The 24,807-nt window shown below is 42.6% G+C and overlaps 1 protein-coding gene across 1 annotated transcript in view; it reads right to left on the bottom strand.

Moving 5' to 3' along the window:
* Positions 1-24,807, bottom strand: part of ITGBL1 (integrin subunit beta like 1) — a 247,669-nt gene that overhangs the window by 104,579 nt on the left and 118,283 nt on the right. The window contains exons 4-6 of the mRNA XM_077807054.1: positions 11,936-12,058; positions 6,309-6,449; positions 4,448-4,588 (exon numbers count right to left, since the gene is read on the bottom strand). Coding sequence (XP_077663180.1) covers positions 4,448-4,588; positions 6,309-6,449; positions 11,936-12,058 — 405 coding nt within the window. The remainder of the gene's footprint in view (positions 1-4,447; positions 4,589-6,308; positions 6,450-11,935; positions 12,059-24,807) is intronic.

Raw genomic sequence — 24,807 nt, 5'->3', positions numbered from 1 at the left:
CACAGAAAAAGAATATGAAGTTCATGGCATACTCAACATTTCATCCCTTATCAAAACCACACATTTCTACAGTATATTTAAATAATTATTTTCAAAAAGTAGATCTACTTTATGATATATTCTGCTTTAAAAAACTGACATGCAAATTATGTAATGCTGAATACAATTTGCCCTGGCCTACATCAACCACTCATTTTTGGTCAGCATCATGGGCTATCTGAAAGTCTGGAGGGAAGGGACCAAGACTGAAGATCCAATTAAATCTCCTCTGCACATCCAGCAGAGAAAGTTCTAACTTGATCTCTAGGTTCTTCCATCAATCACTTAAAGGGGCAGATGCCTGACAGAACAAAATATTCTAAGCATTGGGTGAAGAAAGCTTGAGCATCAGAGTCACGCCCTCTCGCCTCTGCTGCACATGCTGCCGATAAAAGGAACAGATAAATAGCAATTGGTCAGTTCAGTTGGGGCTGGCTGAAGAGGAGGATGGATGGGAGCAGCCGTCTCCTGCTGAAGAACCATCAGCTCCTCAGACTGCAGATGATAGTAGTACAGGGAACCTCTGCCCCCAGCTACGGAGGCCAACAGAGACACCAAGCTGCTGCCCGTGGAGGACAAGCCCTCAGGAGACTCAAAGGTAGGAAGTGACCTGGGAGCTGACACTTGAATCCTCAATAAGGATATCACTGGCTTCATAGGGCCCTGGCTCGGAACCCAGAGGAGTAGGATAGGCCCAGGTTCCCTTACCCCCATCCTGCACTTGCCACTAGGTGTTACCGCTGGGGATCACTGATACAGACTGTTGGTTTGCTCTGCCCCACCCCAAGGACCAAAGCCTCAGACTTCTTATTGTCAGCCCCAGCCAGGAGGCTAAGAGCTCCAGACTGTTTGTCTGTTCTGCTGCCCCCGCACCCGCAGGAGTGAAGCCAGAAGTAGTACAGCACAGAGGATTATTTGCCATGAGACCTGATGTTCTGGCAAGAAGAAGAGACTCAGTGGGCCTGTGTCTGATATGATGTCATGATTTGAAAAGGGGGCAACCCCCTCATTACACACTGCAGCCCCGTGACAATCAGCAAAATCTTTCTTCAGCAGCAGAGTAAAGTTTGAAAGAGGGCATAAATGCTTGTTTCATTAGACCAGCTCCCTAGCCAGCTCTGCTCCCAAGAACCTCAGTCCGTCACCACCCACTGCTTTAAGTCCAACCCACTCTTCTTTTGTCCACTGTCCCATCCTGGTTTTCTTCTTGCAAACTATAAGCACGTATGTTTTATAGATCCTGTCTGACTACATTGAAATATTCACAATTGCAAATACTATAAGTCTAAAATTTATGCACTTACTAGTTCATATGCAGAAAACTGGAGGAGGCGGGGGGCACGGAGCTCCCTAAGCTTCCAGGAAGGCCAGCAGACCAGCTGCTGTTCTGCAGGTGCACAGGAGGTGATTTTTCTTTATGTTTGTTAATTGTTTTTCATTTAAAAATGCCAAAGGCCGCTCTTCGGTCCCTTGTTGTTTTTGTGCACCTGCTGGCAGGCTGAGCATTGGCCATATGCCCCTGTGACCCAGATGTGCATCTCTGAAAGGCTAATTCACTTTATTGACTCTCTCCTGATAAAACAGCTGTGTATGCGCGAACAAGACAGCAGCACGTAGTCTATACGTGAATATGGATGTTTTCCTATGGGAAGGCTCATTTTGTTGTTGGTTTTTGCTTTCTATATCAGGATGTTAACATGATTATCTTTAAAGGAGGACAGTCCCTTGACAATGTGAATACCTCTAAGTGAAGATCATGCAGTTAGATACCAAACAGCATTAAACTCTTTAAAAGAGGACATCCAGTTGGCAACTTGAAGTACTGTAAATTGCCAATCACCCCCAGGCAATGTGAAATCTCTGAAGGGAGCTACCCTTCTGTGATGTTAAGCCTTAGCAGCAGGGCTCCCAATTCCAATGGTATAAAGTCTTTGAAATGACTGTTGGCATTTCATTCAGTCAGAGTAAAATTCTGATCTGCAACAGTGTTTCTATGATTCCAGTCCACTAATCTGGACAGGAAAGGTTTCCTGCCTCTATCAATTAGGCAGCAGAACAACATGAGAAACTTTTGAACCAGCTCAGCTCCCTTTATTGTCTATCAGGTTTGACATTTTGCCTGGATTTTCCCCAATCTAAATAAACCCCAGTAGATTTTGTACTAAAACACTGAAAAAAAACTTGTTAAAACCTAAAAAAGTAACATTTTGAAATGAAACATAGCACATATGCTTTGTGATTCACTTTGTAAGCGCTGTTTTTCTGCAGACATAAAACAGTAAATATATTGTCCAGAATTTACAGCTTGAATGTTTTAAGTGCTTTCCCACATTATGGGTTTTGGCAATGACTTACACAGATGCAAAGTACCCCCGTTTGAACTGGGGTAAGTCACACTACTGAAAGTCAGTTTACATTGGTGCACTGTGTCTAAGCTAGGGGTTTGCACAATTTGTGTAAACAAGGCCTTGAATATAAGAACACAAATGCAAACCCGTAATCTAGTTAGGCATAACCCTCTTTTGTATTTACCTTAGCTACTGATACACTTTTACAAATCATTTGCTTTTTTCTACAAGTGGAATATAACAAAGGTTCAATCAAATCAATCCCACTGTGATAAAACTCAATTGATGCTGATAGTAGTAAGTCTTAAAAATGGACAATATCCTGAATTCAATTGTCCTGTTTTCTGTTTATGTGTTAAACACTTAGAGCTGATCAAAATTTCAACCGAAAAAGTGGGAAGAAAAAAAGTCATAAAACATTTTCAGAAATACAGATCTTTTTTTCTCCTTTCCTGACCAGTTCTAGTCCCAACATTCTTTTTCAAACATAGTTGTGGTTAAAAAACCTGGATCTTCATATTTATCATTAGTAGAGAAGAAAGGACCTGAGGGTTAATTTCATCATCTCAGTTTCAGCCTCCTCTTACTGTTTTAGGCTCCTTCTATGATCTTTTGATTTGGGATCAATCATGCTGGGAGGTGGGACTATAAACTTTTCAGAAGCTATTTTTAAAAATTATTTTGTGTGGTTCCAAATTTTTTTCTTAATTAGGTCAAGTCAGATTTCCAGAGAACACTGCAATATTAGTAAAAAGAAAAGGAGTACTTGTGGCACCTTAGAGACTAACCAGTTTATTTGAGCATGAGCTTTCGTGAGCTACAGCTCACTTCATCAGATACATGAATCTCACGAAAGCTCATGCTCAAATAAACTGGTTAGTCTCTAAGGTGCCACAAGTACTCCTTTTCTTTTTGCGAATACAGACTAACACGGCTGTTACTCTGAAACCTGCAATATTAGTGTCAGACTTTAATCTGTCAAGTCCCTTTGAAGATGCATTCAGTTGCTTTTGCAAGATGTGTGCTTCTGTAGAGTGCCTTGGTGCACAAAACGCATGCAATGTTTTAGTCAAAGTCCTTCTCATGCTTAGTGCTAATTTCATTGTATTTATGGTAGTTGGATAAAAATGAAGAGACATCATCTTCCCCAGTGTTCCACCAAGTGTCACTGGGAAGCTGGGGCATCAGTTCTTTTTCACTCAACATACCATGAGGATGTTGGTAGCTGAGGAAGAATTTTTGAACCTCCAGAAATGAACTAGGATTGTGTTAGATGTTAATCTTTCTCAACAACAATTAAAATAATGTGCTGAGCACCCATACAGCTGAAGTTCTAGATGACTGCTCCGCAGAAATGCTCTCATCTTTTCCCATTTTATTTTCTTATCTTAGCAAATAGAAAAGACCTTCTTGTTATACCCTGCATTCTTGAATGGCATCTTGAGTATCTTGGATCCAATATTCTGAGGGGCAACAAGGTACAGTTCAGGGGTAGAATCAACAGCATTTAATAAGAACACATATTTCCTGTACTGATGCTATAGTCACTACCATACCACTTTTTTATGTTCTACCAACCACCTTGCATTTATAACAAATGTGGATTCTTTTAGTTTTTCCTTTATTTTCCCCCCTCTGTCTTCATTTGCAAGTTTCAATCTGTGTGGTAGAGTATATCCAAAATTAACAGCTTCAGTCATTCTTCAAATTGTTCAGTTTGTGCTATGTTGAACACGATGTACTTAGCATAATGCAAATGGGTGCTTACAGTTGGGCTCCTTAGTTCATATTTAGAAAAACTGGTCAAACAGTATGTTTTGTGGAAAAAATAAAGATGAAAGATTTTTCATTTCATTTAAATGTTTCACAAAATAGCATGGTTTTTTATTTAAAAAAAAATTACCTACTTCCGATAAAATAATTAGAGTCTGAGCCCTAGTGTCAGCTGAGCAAAAATTACACTAAAGAAACAGAATGAGGAGTAAGAGCAAGCCAACTGGACATTCCTTCTTCCAAAATTAAATTCAGACATCTTGTTTACATTTACATATGCCCCTTACCTGAACAGAAGTCATCAGAATATCTGTCATACACTGCCTTGCAGTTTCTTTCATCGCACTCACAGGTATCTCCATGAATATCTCCCCAGTCACCAGTTGGGTCCACGTCATGGCATGTGCATTCACCACATATACACGTGCCTAAGAAAAAAAACAGAGCAGAAATGGGCCTACCAATGGGCATGAATAAGAATCAGTGTGGGAACTGAAACTTGCTATTTTGCCTTCACAAAAGCTTTGTGAGCACAGGGTCACCATTTCCAATGTTCATTAGTTAAAAATGTATGCAGTGGCTTCCATTGTCTCCAGCTATCTTACTTCATAAAGGAGCTTAATTGCTTCTTCCATTTAGTCTGAATGAAGGTCGTCTAGTACATCCATCAGTTTCAGCGAGGTCTGTGATTGCCCACAGTTCAAAGTCAAGTTTGCTGGCAGCCACCAGCACTCTCCACTACAATAATATGATGTATTTAAAGAGAACTGGGCTGGATGAATCAATATTATGGACACTTTTACTGTTCATTCAGTGAAGAGAATGTTAAACTCTTAGAGTGGATAAATTATTTAATGATGGTGTAATCCCCAAACAGTAAATTTTTAGAGTGACTTTTCATCAGCTGCCCTAGATATTTAGTATATATCAAAATATGTAAATTGGGAACATTGATCAAAAACCCATTAATAAAGTGAGTGGAAATAGCTTTATAAAGTCAAGGTATCCTGAAGTTTCATGTGGACAAAATCATAAATACGTGAAAGTTAAAACGAATTCTGGAAATAGTATTGGGCAGGTAGTTTGCTTGTGCATCCTGCAGAAGTTTGCAGCTATTAAGGGTACCAGTTACACTCATTTGCACTGCTCCAGTATAAGGATAAAGAAATGCTTGCTAGGTAAGACATCTTAAAATTCCCTTTGGTAAGATATCACTATTACAGTGCAAATAAAACATCTAATTTGACACATAATGTTTCTACATTTATTGTTTCCTGTATTACACAAGTTTTTTTTATAGTTAAAGCCCAAACATTAAATGAGCCTACATTATTTCTGTATTTGAGCCAAGCTTTCAAATTCCCCATAATTAAGATGAGAGAGTTTTCTAAATGCTCTCAGGCTAATTAGGTGCTCATACTATAGCAGGTTTTGTCAGTAGAGATATATTTAAGAAAGGTATCTTTGAGACTTGCACTTTTGCTCTTCTGTAATAGTTCTGGACTGCAGCCAAAGGAATAACATTCTCACTTTGAACTATTTGTTCACTGAAGCCAAGTATAGCAGCTGGTGAATACAAATCTCATTTTTTTCATTATTTCTTCCCAAATTGGCAAAATTAAATGGAAGTTATGGATGAAATTCACGTGATTGGACTTTGTGCAAAGAACTATATGTAGTTAAAAAAATTGATCTTCCAAGGCCATGAGCAGGCCCTCTTTGGCTGCTGTTCCAGGTTATGAGATGAAATAATGACCACTGTTCTTTCATAGCCCATATTCAGGGGTTTTGGGAACTCAGGATGAGTTATCTGCCCATTACCCGTCCAGTGCAGCCTCATTGTAGGAGCAAGAGGTGAAAAGGGCTTCCCATTCTTGGGTCAATTTCATCTTATAAATACATATTTTACATAGACATATTCACACATATATGTATATAATAGGAAATATGTGTATGCATATACACAAACATATTCATACACGCACACATAAGTGTATGTTTATGTATACACACATATGCACAGATGCCAAATTTTAAAGATTCATGTCCAGAAGTGAAAGGAGAGCAAAACCAAAAACTATTTCCAAAAATTATGACCTTTGTCCTAGTGCAGAATAAATGCACATATAAAATATGTGAATGACACACCTCTATTGCTGCAGATTTTGCCATCTGGAGATGTGCATCTTTTCTTGATCTCCCATGGGGTGATGTCACACTGGAATTCACATTTATCTCCATGCCAACCAGCCTCACAGTAACAGTTTCCACAGTAACACTTTCCATGGCCTTAACCCAAAGCAAATTTTATACAGTGAGAAAAAGACAAGTTTTTAAAAGAGCATTAACAATCTAACCAGTTTTACTAATTTTCCTCTTCATCCTTGCAGTGTTATGATCACAACCAAAGCAGCTGACAGATTTTATTTCTGAATAAAATCAGATTTCTACAAAAGCAATTAATTATGTTATATTGATATACCTCCATAAACCTATTTTACAAATGTTCTTCATTTGCAATACATAAATCAATAAATAATAATAAAATTAAATTTAAACTTATTCTTTAAACAGTCATTAAACTTAATTCTTGAGTATGGATGGGTAAATTTAGTAGATCGTGAATGTAACAGAAAAAGTTAAGAGCAACTTTAAATACACTACTGTGGCTCAATCTCTGTCATGAACTGCAGGGTACTGTGCACTTGCAACTTCTAAACAACAGGAGCTGAGGGAGCTCGGCCCCTTGCAAGATTCACTCCATGGGGTTCTGTGCCAGTGGAGGGCTCCACCTGTGCTGAGCAGCGTGCAGGACTATGGCTTTTGTTTGTATCTGTTTTAAACAGGGAAATTATGGACAGAGACAAATCAGCTCTTAAAAATTAAGAGCTAGCTGGAAGATCAATCCCTTCCATGAATCAAAACAAACCTTTAACAAATTCACCTAATATCCCTCCCCCACCTTCAAAATCCCGAACAGGTCCTGCCTTTGGTCATTTGGGGCTTAATCCTACTAACTCTACTTAAGCCCTCTGACCTAATCCACCAAAGCACCTAACTTTCAGCAGGTGACTAGTGCAGTGACTTCAGTGGGACTACCCAAGTGTTTAACATTAAGCATGTGGGACTCTTCATGGGCTTAAAGTTAAGTACATAGTTAAGTGCTTTGGTGAGCAGAGCCAGGACCTTGCAGGATCAAGTCCTTTCTCACTTTACCCTGAGTGTCAGACTCAACAGCCCCAGAAGTCTCTGCAAGAACTGGATCAGCTGCTGTCCTCAAATATCTCATGTTCATTTACTATCAACAGTGCAAATTTTGAATTGTGAAATGTAAATTTTACAGTCAAACATGACATTTCCACAGCTGTCAACCAATAAGGGAAAAGAAACAGTTCTGTGTGACTTATGTAACTAACCAAGCCAGAGCAAATTTTGCATTTCAAATATTCACAATGAATTGTTCATGAAAGCAATCAAGAATTATTTCCGAACAAATTTGTGAATAATTTCTAAAACTAAATACATTTGAGAACTAGGCAATTTTTTGCAGACTCTTCACACTGGTAGAAAGGAAGCTAAATTTGTGAACTAAATTGTTATACATTTTTTGACCATCTCTATCTTTGACTAAAGAGGGCTCATGGAACGATTCCACATCATTGGCTACAGACTGCACCCCTGCCAATCATCTTGTGACTGTGTGCCACTACAGCACAGATGAATAGGCGAGCGAGTGTGGATGGCGCAACACAAACCATCACCATTGAAAACAAGTCACGCGTGTGTCCTGATGACAGGGCAAAGTTTTATTAACTGTCTTATGGTTGTTGAGGCACAGAGGCTGAGACATAAACAGCAGCAGTCTTGGCAGGCATAATTTGTAATCCCTTCCTTGGCATCAAACTACCTAAGCATTTTATTTGGAAAGACTCTTTTTCATAGTTGTGGTTCTTTTAGCCACAACTATGCTCACAAGACGTAAAACCATTGTCAGCATCATGTTTGGCCATGAAGGATAACAACCACCTTTGACCTCTTCTTTTCTCCCTCATACTCATAGATACCCAGAACTAGTATGAACTACATAATTTAATCTACAATTATCTTACAATTATCAATAGTGGATCTATGGTTTCTGACTGAAGACAATGCTGTTCTATGAGGACACAACAACAAATTGCAGGATCAGAGTTTAGTTAGCTATCATATGGTCCATGTTAAAAATCAGGCCGTATCTTTGTTGAAACTGAATATGAAATCCCTATGGCTAATGCCCCCGTGATGGGGCCTCTGCCCCACACTAGCCCATAAAGGGTTAATAGAACCCTAGGGAGGCTGCACAACAGACAGCCAATGGGAGAGGACCCTAGGGAGAAAGCCAATTGGAGAGGGCTATGAGGAGCAGCCAATCAGGGCCAGGCAGGCCCATATAAGAAGAGCTGCAGGGCAGAGCAGGACAGTCACTCCCTGGAGCTCAGGGAGGGAGGAGGACTGGCTGCCTTGCAGGCAGAGGGCAGCTAGCATCTTGGACAGAGCAGTGCTGGGCAGGATCAGGGGAGTGAGAGTGAGCTCCTGGCTGATTGCTGACATGCTAGGGCCCTGAGACAAGGATGGAGAAGGTGCTGGGGCTGCGGGGAAGTGGTCCAGGGAAGTAGGCTGTGGGGTTGTAGGGGATGCAGCATGTGGCTGACATCTACACAGTTCCTGGGCCGGGACCCAGAGTAGTGGGTGGGCCTGGGTCCCCCCCCGCCACTCACCATCGAGGAAGTGGCTGAACAGTGGACTGCCATTTCCCCGGAAAGGGGAGAGAACAGAGTGTGACATAGCCGGAGGGCTGTGTCCTGAAGAGGATGCTGTATCTTTGGGACAACATGCATCTTGGAGCAGAAGTGACAATGGTGGGAGCAATCACTCCATTCCATTAGTCAGCCACCACCCACCACAAAGCTGGGCTGCCCGCGGACAGTTACATGCTGACCCACGACAGTCTGCCTTCCCCATGGGGTGTGTGAGGCTAGACCAAAAGTTGAATGGCAGATAGAAACCTTGCACCTGACAAAAATAAGAAACCAAGAACTTTCTGGCTTGGCAGCTGGAATGTCAGTACCGTGTGTCCAAAATTGACAGACAATGACAACCTACAATTCACAAGCAGCATAAGGAAGTCAGTTTTGGTAGACTGTGAGCTGAACAAACTCAATGTTGACATTGCAGCACTCCAGGAAACAGGACTTGCAGGTGCTGGTTCTGTCCAAGAGGCCAATTACACCTTCTTTTGTCAAGGTAAAACCAGCAAAGAAAATCCTCTGCACGGTGTCAGTTTGGCTTTGAGAAACGAGTAAAGCTCCTAGAAACTCCAATTGATAAGTCAGAGCGTATCATTTCACTTAGACTTCAGACAACCATCGGCTCTGTGAGCATCATTAGTGCCTATGCACCAACACTCAAATCTAGCCCTGAGGAGAAGGATACATTTTACAACTCTTTGCATCAAGTCATCAGAAGAATACCATCAACTGAGCAACTTTTCTTTCTTGGTGACTTTAATGCAAGAGTTGGTGCAGACAACAACTCATGGCTAGATTGCCTAGGACATTTTGGCATTGGCAAGATGAATGAGAACGGCCAATGACTTCTTGAATTCTGCACCCAAAACCAAATGTGCATTACCAATTCATATTTTACAGGAAAAGATCACCACAAAGTGTCCTGGCGACATCCACAATCACGCCACTGGCACCAATTAGACCTTGTTATCGTCAGGAGGAAAGACCTAGTACTTAGTACAGAACACTTGCACGTTCACAGCGCTGATTGTGACACTGAACACTTCTTGATTATTAGCAAAGTCAAGATTACAGCCAAGAAACTACATAGAGCAAAACCTAGGAGCAAGCCCAAAATCAATGCTGTTAATACCAAAAAAACAGAGGAAATGCCAGGAGTTTGTGCAGGCTTTTGAACTTAGCATGCATGGGAAGTCATTACCAGAGAAGGCAGAGGAATTTTGGGAGGATTTAAGAACAACAATCCATGAAACAGCTTTGGCTACATTTGGTGAAAGAGACCATCAAAAAAGGACTGGTTTGAAGAAAATGAAGTGGAACTATTACCTCACATCAATATTAAGAACACAGTCTATCTGGAACACAAGAAGAAGCTAAAAGAGAGCATCAAAAAGTGAGACACATACAAAAACCAAGATGCAGTGAGCAAGCAGATGCTGTGCAAATCATTACTGGATCAAGCTCTGTGAAGAGATACAGACAGCCTCAGACACAGGAAATCTCAAAGTCATGTATGATGCCCTGAAGAAAGCTCTAGATACCACTGTCAACAAAGTTGCCACTCTCAAATCGCACAGTGGTGAAATCATTACAGATAAAAGCAAGCAGTTGTCCCATTGGGTTGAACACTGTTCAGAGCTATACACACAAAAAAGAAACATCACCAGTGAATCACTGGACCAAATGCCAATTATACAGGTCATGCCAGAGCTAGATGTGGAGCCCACTGCAGAAGAGCTAAGCAAGGCCATTGATTTGCTATCAAGTGACAAGGCTCCTGGAAAAGACGGCATCCCAGAGGAAATCCTCAAGTGCAGGAAAGACAGCCTATTACTATATCTTCATCAGCTGCTACTTAAATGCTGGAAAGAGAGTCAGGTACCACAAGAGATTTGTGATGCAAACATCACCACTTTGTATAAAAATAAAGGTGAAAAGGGTGACTGCAACAACTACAGGGATATCTCGCTACTAAGTGTAGCATCCTATCTTTTCTAGTATTCAACAGGCACATCAACATAAAATTGGAGTTTTACAGAGATAAATCTAGTCCCCAGTTGGATTATGGCATCACTGAATGAAACAAGGGTAGGGAATAGGAAAAAGCTTTATCATGAGACACTGCACTGATGAGAAAGGATACACAGAAAAATGCAACAGGAGAGTTTAATGGGGTTTTGTAAAATGTCAAATGTTATCAAATGTAATAAAGTGTGGCATTTTCTCTTCACACTTGGTAAAATAAAATATATATTGAATCACTGACATATATCCCTCCCCAGCTTTTACTTTGATCAATTATTTGATAAATTTGGCCAGCAGTCCCAGGATATGGTTTCTTTAGAGGGTCATATTACTATCATTTTAAAAAACAACTTATTCTGTACAGCTAAAGTTCTTTTCTCTCCCAAGAGCAGCATGGAGAGTTAAACAAATAGAAATTATTTTGGTCTTTATACACACATGGATAAATACAGATAGTAATACATATTTTACACACACTCACCAACGTAAAATTGCAGTATTATGGGGATGAATCGGGATTGTGTATGTGGGTGTGTGTTACTCCTTTTTCTAATCCCACTTGTCTCAATACTGTACTTCTCTATTTTTAATGTATCAGCTCAGTCTCTCCCTCTTTCTTCCATCCTCGTACAGATCCACTTCCATGTACCTCACTTGTTAGAAAATTAGCAGTTTTGTGGTGCTATGCACCATGGCTCCTGCTTCTCTTCACAAAAGGAGACAGTGGCTCAGGGCTGCTACGTTCCACCGCTTATTGTTCAGGCCACTTGCTCATTTGAAATTTTTACTCACCATTCACAGTGGTATTCATGCTATTTATCTCTTTGTCTCTCAATGCATGCATGCAATAAAGTCATTTTATAATTCCAATAAGTAAAAATCTGAAATACTGTATTACTCTATTGCATGTCTCAACCAGCTTTGACTGATCTTCTTATTGTACTTATTTACTAATGCACTTACCTGTACAGATCTCTCCTGTTTCATCATCTATGCATTCTCGGTCATCACACTCACAAAATTTACCATAGATCAGTCCATTCCCGTCCGAATTCTCACACTTGCATCTGCCACATTGACATATGCCTGTAAACATTAAAAAAAAACACTCTTGTGATTATAGTTCATAGAAAGAGTAGTTGTTGCTGTTTTAATTAATCCAACAGTGGTTTTATATACCTTATTGCTGAGCTCACTCAAAACTTAAGATAACCCGGGGGCCAGGGGAGTCCATCTGAAGTGTAAATAGATGTTTTTTGGTCTAACTCTACAAAGAATAAAGAACCATAACAAGAAGTATCATACTTCTCTAGAGCCCTGTAAAATTCACCTCCAGGGCTGTCTGTCAACAGCTACCCCAAAGACATCATGAAATCCACCAACATGAATGCAACAGTGGAAGACATTCTCTTTCTCTCATAAAGGAAGAACGCTGAATTCTATACTGCCAGTTTCTCATGGAACCTGACTTTGTCCAGCTCAGTGGCCATATGGCAACAGACAAGCATGACATGATAATTGAGATCCTAGAAATAATATTGGAAGAATTCCCTCAGTATATTTAGAGAGTCCCACAACATCCTAATTGCCCATATGCTCAGAGTTTAGCTGATCGCCATATTTGGGGTCAGGAAGGAATTTTCCTCCAGGGCAGATTGGAAGAGGCCCTGGAGGTTTTTCACCTTCCTCTGTAGCATGGGGCATGGGTCGCTTGCTGGAGGATTCTCTGCTCCTTGAAGTCTTTAAACCATGATTTGAGGACTTCAATAGCTCAGACATAGGTAAGAGGTTTTTCGCAGGAGTGGGTGGGTGAGATTCTGTGGCCTGCGTTGTGCAGGAGGTCGGACTAGATGATCATAATGGTCCCTTCTGACCTTAGTATCTATGAATCTCCTACATAATCATAATTTAGAGAATGTGGTCCCAGTGTAGTGAGATGGAGAAAACCCCAAGAAATCAGTCTGAACTAATTTTGGGGGAGCACCACCTGCAGTAAGAACTCATGCTCAGATGTCAGGGAAGAGGACTCAACTTTAGATAGTAATTATCACAGCAATACCTTGAATTTGCCAACTGACTAGCTAATTGCAGTGAAAATGTGAAACAAACAGTAAGTACTTTACCAATATGTAATTAGAAATGTCTAATAGAACTGTGAGCTTTTTCTGCAAGGATGTACATTCCAGGGATATGTGATATAAGACTGAAGGATTGATCCCTCACTCACTGATCTTAAACTTTTCTGCGACATTCCTTGGTTATGAGGGAAGGTTCCTTGATCCATTAATGTAGTTTTCACTAGGCTTGGCAAACCGGTCAATTGACAGTTCAAATAATGTCAAATGACTAGTCAATTGATTGCCTATTATTTGGTCATGGTCAAATATTGTAAAATATTGCAGCAAGAATACCCTGATGTAGATGGCAATCTATCTTTTGATGGCATCATGGTGCCATTCTTTCATTTTTTTAGATCTTAATTTCATTGTTTTGCATTTTTCTGCATTAAAATAACTTACTTAAGCAACTTAGTTTTTGTAATTAGGCATAAGTATCTAAGCCTAAGCCTAGTGGAGACCATAAAGTCTTTTTTTAACTGATGTTATTGTTCTAATATATTAGTGCTTCAAAATATTTTACTGTTTTTTACATTTTCTGACAACATTTGACCTATATTTGACTGGTCAGCTGGCCAATTATTTCTGAACTGGTCAAATGCCCAACACTATTTTTCACTATTTCATTGCAACCTGTATCAAAGGGCTCATTTTTCCCCTTCAGATATTGACTGGGGACCTTCAAACTCTGGATTAGTTAATGCATTTGAAGGACTGCTGGTTACATTCATGATAATATCTTCATATACCCAGACTATGTCTTCCTCCATACAGCATAGACTTCTAGAGACACATTTCCCCTGTTTGTGATGGATCTCATAAAGCAGGACATAGTTCCATTGAAAGTGAACAGATTTATTAACGTGCATGTTATTTGTAAGCTGACACAGCAATACAGCTTGACAAATAGTGCAAAAATTGTCTGAAAGGGCTTAAATAACAAAACAAAACAAAAACCTGTGGAACTAACATAACATCTGCTGATCATCACGCTGAGGACTCTGCTCATATGTTATATCCTTTGCCTTTTCCCTCCTGGTGCATTGAGACCACAGCTCATCATGCTGGACAATACTGTCTTATTGCCTCCTTGTACTCCCCTATCTGTCTGTATACATCCATCTGTTGTCTCTTGTCTTAAATTGTAAGCTCGCTGGGGCAGACACTGTCTTTTTGTTCTGTGTTTGTACAATTCCTAGCATAATGGGACCCTAGTTTATGACTAGGCTCCTAAGTGCTATGATAATAAAAATAATAATCATATTCGTGTATTTAGACTATAAGCTTTTTTGGACAGTGACTTTATCTTATTCTATGTTTGTACGTTCCCTGTCCCGGTAGGACCCTGTTCTTGCTTAGCCCCTAAGCCAGAGGTTCCCAGACTCGTTCTGCCACTTGTGCAGGGAAAGCCCCTGGCGGGCCGGGCCGGTTTGTTTACCGGCTGCGTCCGCAGGTTCGGCCGATCGCAGCTCCCAGTGGCCGCAGTTCGCTGCTCCAGGCCAATGGGGGCTGCTGGAAGTGGCGGCCAGTATGTCCCTCGGCCCGCGCCGCTTCCAGCAGCTCCCATTGGCCTGGAGCAGCAAACCGCGGCCACTGGGAGCCGCAAACGGCCGAACCTACGGACGCAGCAGGTAAACAAACCAGCCCGGCCCGCCAGGGGCTTTCCCTGCACAAGCGGCGGAACAAGTTTGGGAACCGCTGCCCTAGGCACTACCAGAATGAACATAAGAAAATCAGCAATTTGCATTCCTAAGTCACCTAGGAGTCGCTTCAGCTGTGTTCATGCCTCTTGTGTAGTTGCTTTCCACCAAAATTCAGTAGATGAGATTACTGGAATAAAAACCTGGTGTCCAAAGCAGCACGTGTAAGCTAATAATGCCTAATACTATTGCAGATATCAGTTTTTAAATTCAGATTTGTATTTACAATGGAAACTAGACTGAGTGTCACACTCATTCAGATCGGGAATAGAAACCTGCCATGTCCAAGCTAAACAACTTAAATTTAAAAACAATGACAAGAACTTGATTACAAATAAACGACAGATCTAAAATTATTTGCTGAAGTTACTTAGCGAGCATGGTTAGGTAATGAAAAACTTCAAGAAAACTCCAATTTCTCAGTAGATGATTCACAAACAGAAAAGGAGAGAAAATGTATTCATTAAAAGTTATTCAACCAGCTTTATGTACAATTGTGTGCATGCATTAATAGAAAATACATTGGGCAGTTGGGCTCCTATCATCATGCTAGGCTTGTGTTTTTGAAAATATATATATATATATTTCTTTCTGCTTCAGATCTGAACCCTAGAATCTAAGAATAAAGCAATGAAGGCCAACTCCCTGTTTGAAAGACCTGGTGCCTAACTGGGCAAGTACTTGCAATAAATACATGATGATTTACTTGTTACTTCAGTGTCACACATATATCAGATACCCGTTCCAGGTGCTAGGCAATCTGACAATAATTTAAAAACATGGTCCTTAACTAAACAAAATGATAGTAGCAGCCCAGTGGCCAAACCCACACAACACCAATCATCATTTGTTACAAAACAAAAACATTCCTGCTTCAAATCCCACAACCTATTCCAAACCATTCCAATCTCAGCCACCTCAAATGGCTGCTCAACTAGTTGGGCTTTTCAGTGAATCCCAGAAATGAACAGACTCAGGCCATCTCCAGCCAAGAGATGTGGGAGAGTGAATTCAAAAGGAAAGAGGCCCTCATGGAGAAAATGTTACTAGCAGCATCCTCTCTTTTACCCTGCAGGGGCTCCAGCTCATGCATTTCCGCTGATCACAGTCTTATGGTGAGAGCCAGACCCTCATTTAGATCTTTATCAAAAACAGTATTTTAAACTCCACCCAGAAAGAAACAGGTAGGCAGTGCAGATCTTGGAACACCTCACAGAAGAATGCTCTGCTTAACATTTACACATATACGTGAGTTATTTGTGTGTCTAATTTAAACACGCGTGTATATTTTATGTTTCCACAATTGCTCGAGCCACCTCTGGTTATCATAGAATCATAGAATCATAGAATATCAGGGTTGGAAGGGACCTCAGGAGGTCATCTAGTCCAACCCCCTGCTCAAAGCAGGACCGATCCCCAATTAAATCATCCCAGCCAGGGCTTTGCCAAGCCTGACCTTAAAAATATCTAAGGAAGGAGATTCCACCACCTCTCTAGGTAACCCATTCCAGTGTTTCACCACCCTCCTAGTGAAAAAGTTTTTTCCTAATATCCAACCTGTCATAAATATAAAGGGAAGGGTAAACCCCTTTGAAATCCCTCCTGGCCAGGGGAAAGCTCCTCTCACCTGTAAAGGGTTAAGAAGCTAAAGGTAACCTCGCTGGCACCTGACCAAAATGACCAATGAGGGGACAAGATACTTTCAAAAGCTGGGAGGAGGGAGAGAAAACAAAGGGTCTGTGTCTGTCTGTGTGCTGCTTTTGCCAGGGACAGAACAGGAATGGAGTCTTAGAACTTTTAGTAAGTAATCTAGCTAGGTATGTGTTAGGTTATGATTTCTTTAAATGGCTGAGAAAAGAATTGTGCTGAATAGAATAACTATTTCTGTCTGTGTATCTTTTTTGTAACTTAAGGTTTTGCCTAGAGGGGTTCTCTATGTTTTCTAATCTAATTACCCTGTAAGATATCTACCATCCTGATTTTACAGGGGGGATTTCTTCATTTCTATTTACTTCTATTTTCTATTAAAAGTCTTCTTGTAAAAGACTGAATGCTTTTTCATTGTTCTCAGATCCAAGGGTTTGGGTCTGTGGTCACCTATGCAAATTGGTGAGGCTTTTTATCCAACATTTCCCAGGAAAGGGGGGTTGGGAGGATTGTTCATTGTTCTTAAGATCCAAGGGTCTGGGTCTGTAGTCACCTAGGCAAATTGGTGAGGCTTTTTACCAAACCTTGTCCAGGAAGTGGGGTGCAGGGTTTTGGGAAGTATTTTGGGGGGAAAGACGCGTCCAAACAGCTCTTCCCCAGTAACCAGTATTAGTTTGGTGGTGGTAGCGGCCATTCCAAGGACCACAGGTGGAATACTTTGTACCTTGGGGAAGTTTTGACTTAAGCTGGTAAAGATAAGCTTAGGAGGTTTTTCATGCAGGTCCCCACATCTGTACCCTAGAGTTCAGAGTGGGGGAGGAACCTTGACATGGTGGCATAGTGGTGGGATTAACCTGAAATCATTTTGAGATCCAGTTGAGATTTTTTGAACTAGAAATACAGATTTTAAAAAGGAATTTTTTTTTCCTGTGGCTTTGAAGCAGCTTTGAAACTGAAAGCAGCTTCGGTTTTCCCTGCTTTGTGGCCAAGCAGAGACAAAAGGGGATTATCTTGTGAATTGCAGGTTTTCTTTGCCTGGAGGCAGGGTACTTAACTCCTGCAGGGAAATTCACAGTCTTCCAACCCAGAGGTTTTTTTTTCTTTTCTTCCTAAAAGTAAATAAGGGGTGTGTGTTCTACCCATTTGCTTTTTCTTTGGGCTGGGTAAGCAGGTTTCCAAGTAGTTGGAGGTTTTTTGCTTTAAGTTGGGCCCAGAGCAGAGACAAGGGAATTGTCTTTTTCTGTAGGCTGACAATCACTATCAGAGAATAGGTATTCTATTCCAGCACAGCAAAATTTTACAGCCAAGTTTTGTTTGTTTATTTCTAAACCTCGGGTGTAAAGTTAGTTAAAAACAGAGAGGTTAGAATGACCTCAGCTCGACTACAGCTGGAATTAGCCAAATTTCAGGCTGAGGAAAGACAAAGGGAACATGAAAGACAGATAGAACTCATGCGGCTGAAGAAGGAACAAGAAAGGGAGGCAGAACAACACCAAGCGGCTGCTCACAGGAGAGCTATGGAAGCGAGGGACAAAGAACTGGAGGAGAAGGAAAAAGAGAGGAAGTATGTGGAGGAGATGGAGAAGATAAAGGCTCAGCAGAATATCCCAACAAACCCTAGTAATCCTTCTCCAAGTACCACTTCCCATCCCAGAAAGTTCCCCACCTACAAGGCAGGCGATGATACTGAGGCCTTCCTAGAAAACTTCGAAAGGGCCTGCCTTGGGTACAACATCTCTACTGACCAATACATGGTAGAGCTGAGGCCGCAGCTCAGTGGACCCTTAGCTGAGGTGGCAGCTGAAATGCCTAAAGAACACATGAACAAGTATGAACTGTTTAAATCCAAGGCGAGAGTCAGAATGGGGATAACACCCGAGCAGTCTCGTCGGAGGTTCAGAGCCCTAAGGTGGAAACCAGACATGTCATTTACCCGACATGCCTACCACATTGTGAAACATTGGGATGCCTGGATATCAGGAGCAAGTGTTGAATCTCCAGTAAATTTGCCCTTCCTAATGCAAATGGAACAATTCTTAGAGGGTGTTCCTGAGGAAATAGAAAGATACATCCTAGATGGGAAACCCAAAACTGTAATCGAGGCAGGAGAGATTGGAGCCAGATGGGTGGAGGTGGCAGAGAAGAAGAAAACTGGTCGCAGTTGGAGCGGAGACCAGAAGGGACCACCCCAGACCACACCCTATTACCGGGGGCCGCCCAAGGCCCCACCTACCTCCCAAAGAACCCTCCAGACCCCTTATCATCCTGCCACCCCGTTCTCCAGCAACCCTCCTCGCCCCAGTGACCCGTCAGCTGGACGATGTTTTAAATGTAACGAGCTGGGGCATGTAAAGGCCAACTGCCCTAGGAACCCCAACAGATTACAGTTCATTGCACCGGAATCACACCAGAGATCCACAGGCCCAGATACCTCCCAGATACCCTTGGAGCGGAGGGAAACTGTGAGTGTGGGCGGGAAGAAGGTCACCGCGTGGAGGGACACCGGAGCACAAGTGTCAGCTATCCATGCTTCCTTAGTGGACCCCAATTTAATCAACCCAGAGATCCAAGTGACGATTCAACCCTTCAAGTCCAACTCTTTCAATTTGCCTACAGCCAAGTTGCCTGTCCAGTACAAGGGCTGGTCAGGAATGTGGACTTTTGCAGTCTATGATGATTATCCCATCCCCATGCTGTTGGGGGAAGACTTGGCCAATCATGTGAAGCAGGCCAAGAGGGTGGGAATGGTCACCCGCAGCCAGGCTAAACAAGCCGTGAGGCCTAGCTCTGTTCCAGAAACTTCTATCAGGACCCAGTCAGAGGTGATGGACCCGGACCCCAGGCCAATGTCTGCAACAGCAGTAGTAGATCCAGTCCCAGAGACCCAGACGGAACCAGTCCCAGAACCGGAACCAGCCGAACAACCAACACCAGACCCCGTGCCAGCACTGAATCCAGTACTTGCAACCTCAACACCAGAGGGCCCCACCGAACCTGAACTGGCAGCAGCCGATAACCCTACACAAGAGGCTCAGCCGGAGCCTGAATCCCAACCTAGTGCACCAGCGGAGAGCGGTTCACAGTCAACAGAAACAGCTCCATCCCCTATATCGCTTCCAGAGGGACCAAGCCTAGGTCCACAATCCAATGAGGAACTGATGTCCCCAGCATCAAGGGAACAGTTCCAGACTGAACAGGAAGCAGATGAAAGCCTCCAGAGAGCTTGGACGGCGGCACGGAGCAACCCACCGCCTCTCAGCTCTTCTAATCGATCCAGGTTTGTTGTAGAAAGAGGACTTTTATACAAGGAAACTCTTTCTGGTGGACACCAGGAAGACTGGCATCCTCAGAGACAGTTGGTAGTTCCAACTAAATACCGGGCCAAGCTCTTGAGCTTAGCCCACGATCACCCTAGTGGCCATGCTGGGGTGAACAGGACCAAAGACCGTTTGGGGGGGTCATTCCACTGGGAGGGAATGGGCAAGGATGTTTCTACCTATGTCCAGTCTTGTGAGGTGTGCCAAAGAGTGGGAAAACCCCAAGACCAGGTCAAAGCCCCTCTCCAGCCACTCCCCATCATTGAAGTTCCATTTCAGCGAGTAGCTGTGGATATTCTGGGTCCTTTTCCGAAAAAGACAGCCAGAGGAAAGCAGTACATACTGACTTTCATGGATTTTGCCACCCGATGGCCGGAAGCAGTAGCTCTAAGCAACACCAGGGCTAAAAGTGTATGCCAGGCACTAGCAGACATTTTTGCCAGGGTAGGTTGGCCCTCCGACATCCTCACAGATGCAGGGACTAATTTCCTGGCAGGAACTATGAAAAACCTTTGGGAAGCTCATGGGGTAAATCACTTGGTTGCCACTCCTTACCACCATCAAACAAATGGCATGGTGGAGAAGTTTAATGGAACTTTGGGGGCCATGATACGTAAATTCGTAAATGAGCACTCCAATGATTGGGACCTAGTGTTGCAGCAGTTGCTCTTTGCCTACAGAGCTGTACCACATCCCAGTTTAGGGTTTTCCCCATTTGAACTTGTATATGGCCGTGAGGTTAAGGGGCCATTGCAGTTGGTGAAGCAGCAATGGGAGGGATTTACACCTTCTCCAGGAACTAACATTCTGGACTTTGTAACCAACCTACAAAACACCCTCCGAACCTCTTTAGCCCTTGCTAAAGAAAACTTACAGGATGCTCAAAAAGAGCAAAAAGCCTGGTATGATAAACATGCCAGAGAGCGTTCCTTCAAAGTAGGAGACCAGGTCATGGTCTTAAGGGCGCTCCAGGCCCATAAAATGGAAGCATCGTGGGAAGGGCCATTCATGGTCCAGGAGCGCCTGGGAGCTGTTAATTATCTCATAGCATTCCCCACCTCCAACCGGAAGCCTAAGGTGTACCATATTAATTCTCTAAAGCCCTTTTATTCCAGAGAATTAAAGGTTTGTCAGTTTACAGCCCAGGGAGAAGATGATGCTGAGTGGCCTGAAGGTGTCTACTACGAAGGGAAATGTGCTGGTGGTGTGGAAGAGGTGAACCTCTCCATGACCCTTGGCCGTATGCAGCGACAGCAGATCCAGGAGCTGTGCACTAGCTACGCGCCAACGTTCTCAGCCACCCCAGGACTGACTGAACGGGCATACCACTCCATTGACACAGGTAATGCTCACCCAATTAGGGTCCAACCTTACCGGGTGTCTCCTCAAGCTAAAACTGCTATAGAACGGGAGATCCAGGATATGTTACAGATGGGTGTAATCCGCCCCTCTGAAAGTGCATGGGCATCTCCAGTGGTTCTAGTTCCCAAACCAGATGGGGAAATACGTTTTTGCGTGGACTACCGTAAGCTAAATGCTGTAACTCGCCCAGACAACTATCCAATGCCACGCACAGATGAACTGTTAGAGAAACTGGGACGGGCCCAGTTCATCTCTACCTTGGACTTAACAAAGGGGTACTGGCAGGTACCGCTAGATGAATCTGCCAAGGAAAGGTCAGCCTTCATCACACATCTCGGGCTGTATGAATTTAATGTACTCCCTTTCGGGCTGCGAAATGCACCCGCCACTTTCCAAAGACTTGTAGATGGTCTCCTAGCGGGATTAGGAGAATATGCAGTCGCCTACCTTGACGATGTGGCCATATTTTCGGATTCCTGGGCAGACCACCTGGAACATCTACAAAAAGTCCTTGAGCGCATAAGGGAGGCAGGACTAACTGTTAAGGCTAAGAAGTGTCAAATAGGCCTAAACAGAGTGACTTACCTTGGACACCAGGTGGGTCAAGGAACTATCAGCCCCCTACAGGCCAAAGTGGATGCTATCCAAAAGTGGCCTGTCCCAAAGTCAAAGAAACAGGTTCAATCCTTCTTAGGCTTGGCCGGTTATTACAGACGATTTGTACTGCACTACAGCCAAATCGCTGCCCCACTGACAGACCTAACCAAAAAGAAACAGCCAAATGCTGTTCAGTGGACCGGAAAGTGTCAGAAGGCCTTTAACAAGCTTAAAGCGACACTCATGTCTGACCCTGTACTAAGGGCCCCAGACTTTGACAAACCGTTCCTAGTAACCACAGATGCATCCGAGCGTGGTGTGGGAGCAGTTTTAATGCAGAAAGGATCTGATCAAGAATTCCACCCTGTAGTGTTTCTCAGCAAAAAACTGTCTGAGAGGGAAAGCAACTGGTCAGTCACTGAAAAAGAATGTTATGCCATTGTCTACGCTCTGGAAAAGCTACGCCCATATGTTTGGGGACGGCGTTTCCACCTGCAAACCGACCATGCTGTACTGAAGTGGCTTCACACCGTCAAGGAAACTAACAAAAAACTTCTTCGGTGGAGTTTAGCTCTCCAAGATTTTGATTTCGACATTCAACACATCTCAGGAGCTTCTAACAAAGTGGCTGATGCACTCTCCCGTGAAAGTTTCCCAGAGTCAACTGGTTAAAATCGTCCTTGAGATGTGGAAAATATTGTTAGTCTTTATGTACTTGGTAGTATATTTAGAGATGCATGTGTCTTATTAACTCTGTTTTTCCTAGAGCTCCAGGAAGAAATCCCAGCCAGTGTTTCACCCTAGCTGAGATTTGGGGGGCGTGTCATAAATATAAAGGGAAGGGTAAACCCCTTTGAAATCCCTCCTGGCCAGGGGAAAGCTCCTCTCACCTGTAAAGGGTTAAGAAGCTAAAGGTAACCTCGCTGGCACCTGACCAAAATGACCAATGAGGGGACAAGATACTTTCAAAAGCTGGGAGGAGGGAGAGAAAACAAAGGGTCTGTGTCTGTCTGTGTGCTGCTTTTGCCAGGGACAGAACAGGAATGGAGTCTTAGAACTTTTAGTAAGTAATCTAGCTAGGTATGTGTTAGGTTATGATTTCTTTAAATGGCTGAGAAAAGAATTGTGCTGAATAGAATAACTATTTCTGTCTGTGTATCTTTTTTGTAACTTAAGGTTTTGCCTAGAGGGGTTCTCTATGTTTTCTAATCTAATTACCCTGTAAGATATCTACCATCCTGATTTTACAGGGGGGATTTCTTCATTTCTATTTACTTCTATTTTCTATTAAAAGTCTTCTTGTAAAAGACTGAATGCTTTTTCATTGTTCTCAGATCCAAGGGTTTGGGTCTGTGGTCACCTATGCAAATTGGTGAGGCTTTTTATCCAACATTTCCCAGGAAAGGGGGGTTGGGAGGATTGTTCATTGTTCTTAAGATCCAAGGGTCTGGGTCTGTAGTCACCTAGGCAAATTGGTGAGGCTTTTTACCAAACCTTGTCCAGGAAGTGGGGTGCAGGGTTTTGGGAAGTATTTTGGGGGGAAAGACGCGTCCAAACAGCTCTTCCCCAGTAACCAGTATTAGTTTGGTGGTGGTAGCGGCCATTCCAAGGACCACAGGTGGAATACTTTGTACCTTGGGGAAGTTTTGACTTAAGCTGGTAAAGATAAGCTTAGGAGGTTTTTCATGCAGGTCCCCACATCTGTACCCTAGAGTTCAGAGTGGGGGAGGAACCTTGACACAACCTAAACCTCCCCCACTGCAACTTGAGACTATTACTCCTTGTTCTGTCATCTGCTACCACTGAGAACAGTCTAGAGCCATCCTCTTTGGAACCCCCTTTCAGGTAGTTGAAAGCAGCTATCAAATCCCCCCCTCATTCTTCTCTTCCGTAGACTAAACATCCCCAGTTCCCTCAGCCTCTCCTCATAACTCATGTGTTCCAGTTCCCTAATCTGGGTCTATATGATGTTTAGCATAGAGGGAGCTGTGTGGATGTAGTTTTATAGCCAAGATGTGGTCCTTCTCTTGTCCAAAGTGGTAACTCAGTTACTTTGTTTATGTAGTTTCTCTCTCTCTCTCTTTCTCTCTCTCTCTGTGACACATTAGATCATGGCTCATTTCTGGTGTAAGACTTGATAATGACCCTCTATTGTTCAACACTTCCCTTTGCCCATCAGTAGCTCAATATCTGACAAGCTGTCAGAGAGTGTTTCACTACTGCATTGAAGAGAATACCAAAACATGACAAAATATAAACTGACTCTATAGAACAAACCTAAGTCCAGTAACCAGATATCTCTCCCAAAGAGAATTCCACAAATCAGGGTTTTACTGTCATGTTTTAAGGTGCACCACTTGAAGGAGGTGGAGGAAACTAAAGTTTTTTGTATAAACAGAAAAGCACAAGGAAAGAGAGTCCAGCTCTGGTTACAAGAAAACCTAGTATTTAATGAGAACTTTGCCTCCACACAAACTGCCTCCCTTTTTATAATTGAGCTCTCAGTCTTACCTTAAAGCAGCTGATTGAGTCTTCACCAACCAGTCCTGCCTTAATTCCTCTCCTACCTATAGTCAAGTAACAAGTATCATATCAAAAATGGATTAAATTCAACTCAGATAATTCCTGGTACTTTTGTGGTCTATTTTTTTTTTTGCAGTCTCCAGCAACCACACACCACACAACAAAAACACTAATCCAGGAACATATCCTTGCAGCAAAGCCCGTTGCCAACCCTGTCCACATATTTATTCAAGTGACACCATCATAGGACTTAATCACATCAGCCACGCCATCAGGGGCTCATTCACCTGCACATCTACCAATGTGATATATGCCATCATGTGTCAGCAATGCCCCTCTGCCATGTACATTGGCCAAACCGGACAGTCTCGATGCAAAAGAATAAATGGACACAAATCTGACATCAGGAATCATAACATTCAAAAACCGGTTGGAGAACACTTCAACCTCTCTGGCCACTCAGTAAAAGATTTAAGGGTGGCAATTTTGCAACAGAAAATCTTCAAAAACAGACTCCAATGAGAAACTGCTGGGCTTGAATTAATATGCAAACAAGATACCATAAACTTGGG

This window comes from Eretmochelys imbricata, chromosome 1, assembly GCF_965152235.1.
Source record: "Eretmochelys imbricata isolate rEreImb1 chromosome 1, rEreImb1.hap1, whole genome shotgun sequence".
Lineage (NCBI taxonomy): Eukaryota > Metazoa > Chordata > Testudines > Cheloniidae > Eretmochelys > Eretmochelys imbricata.
The sequence above is the reverse complement of the archived record's forward strand: the minus strand, read 5'-3'. Positions and strand labels throughout refer to the sequence as shown.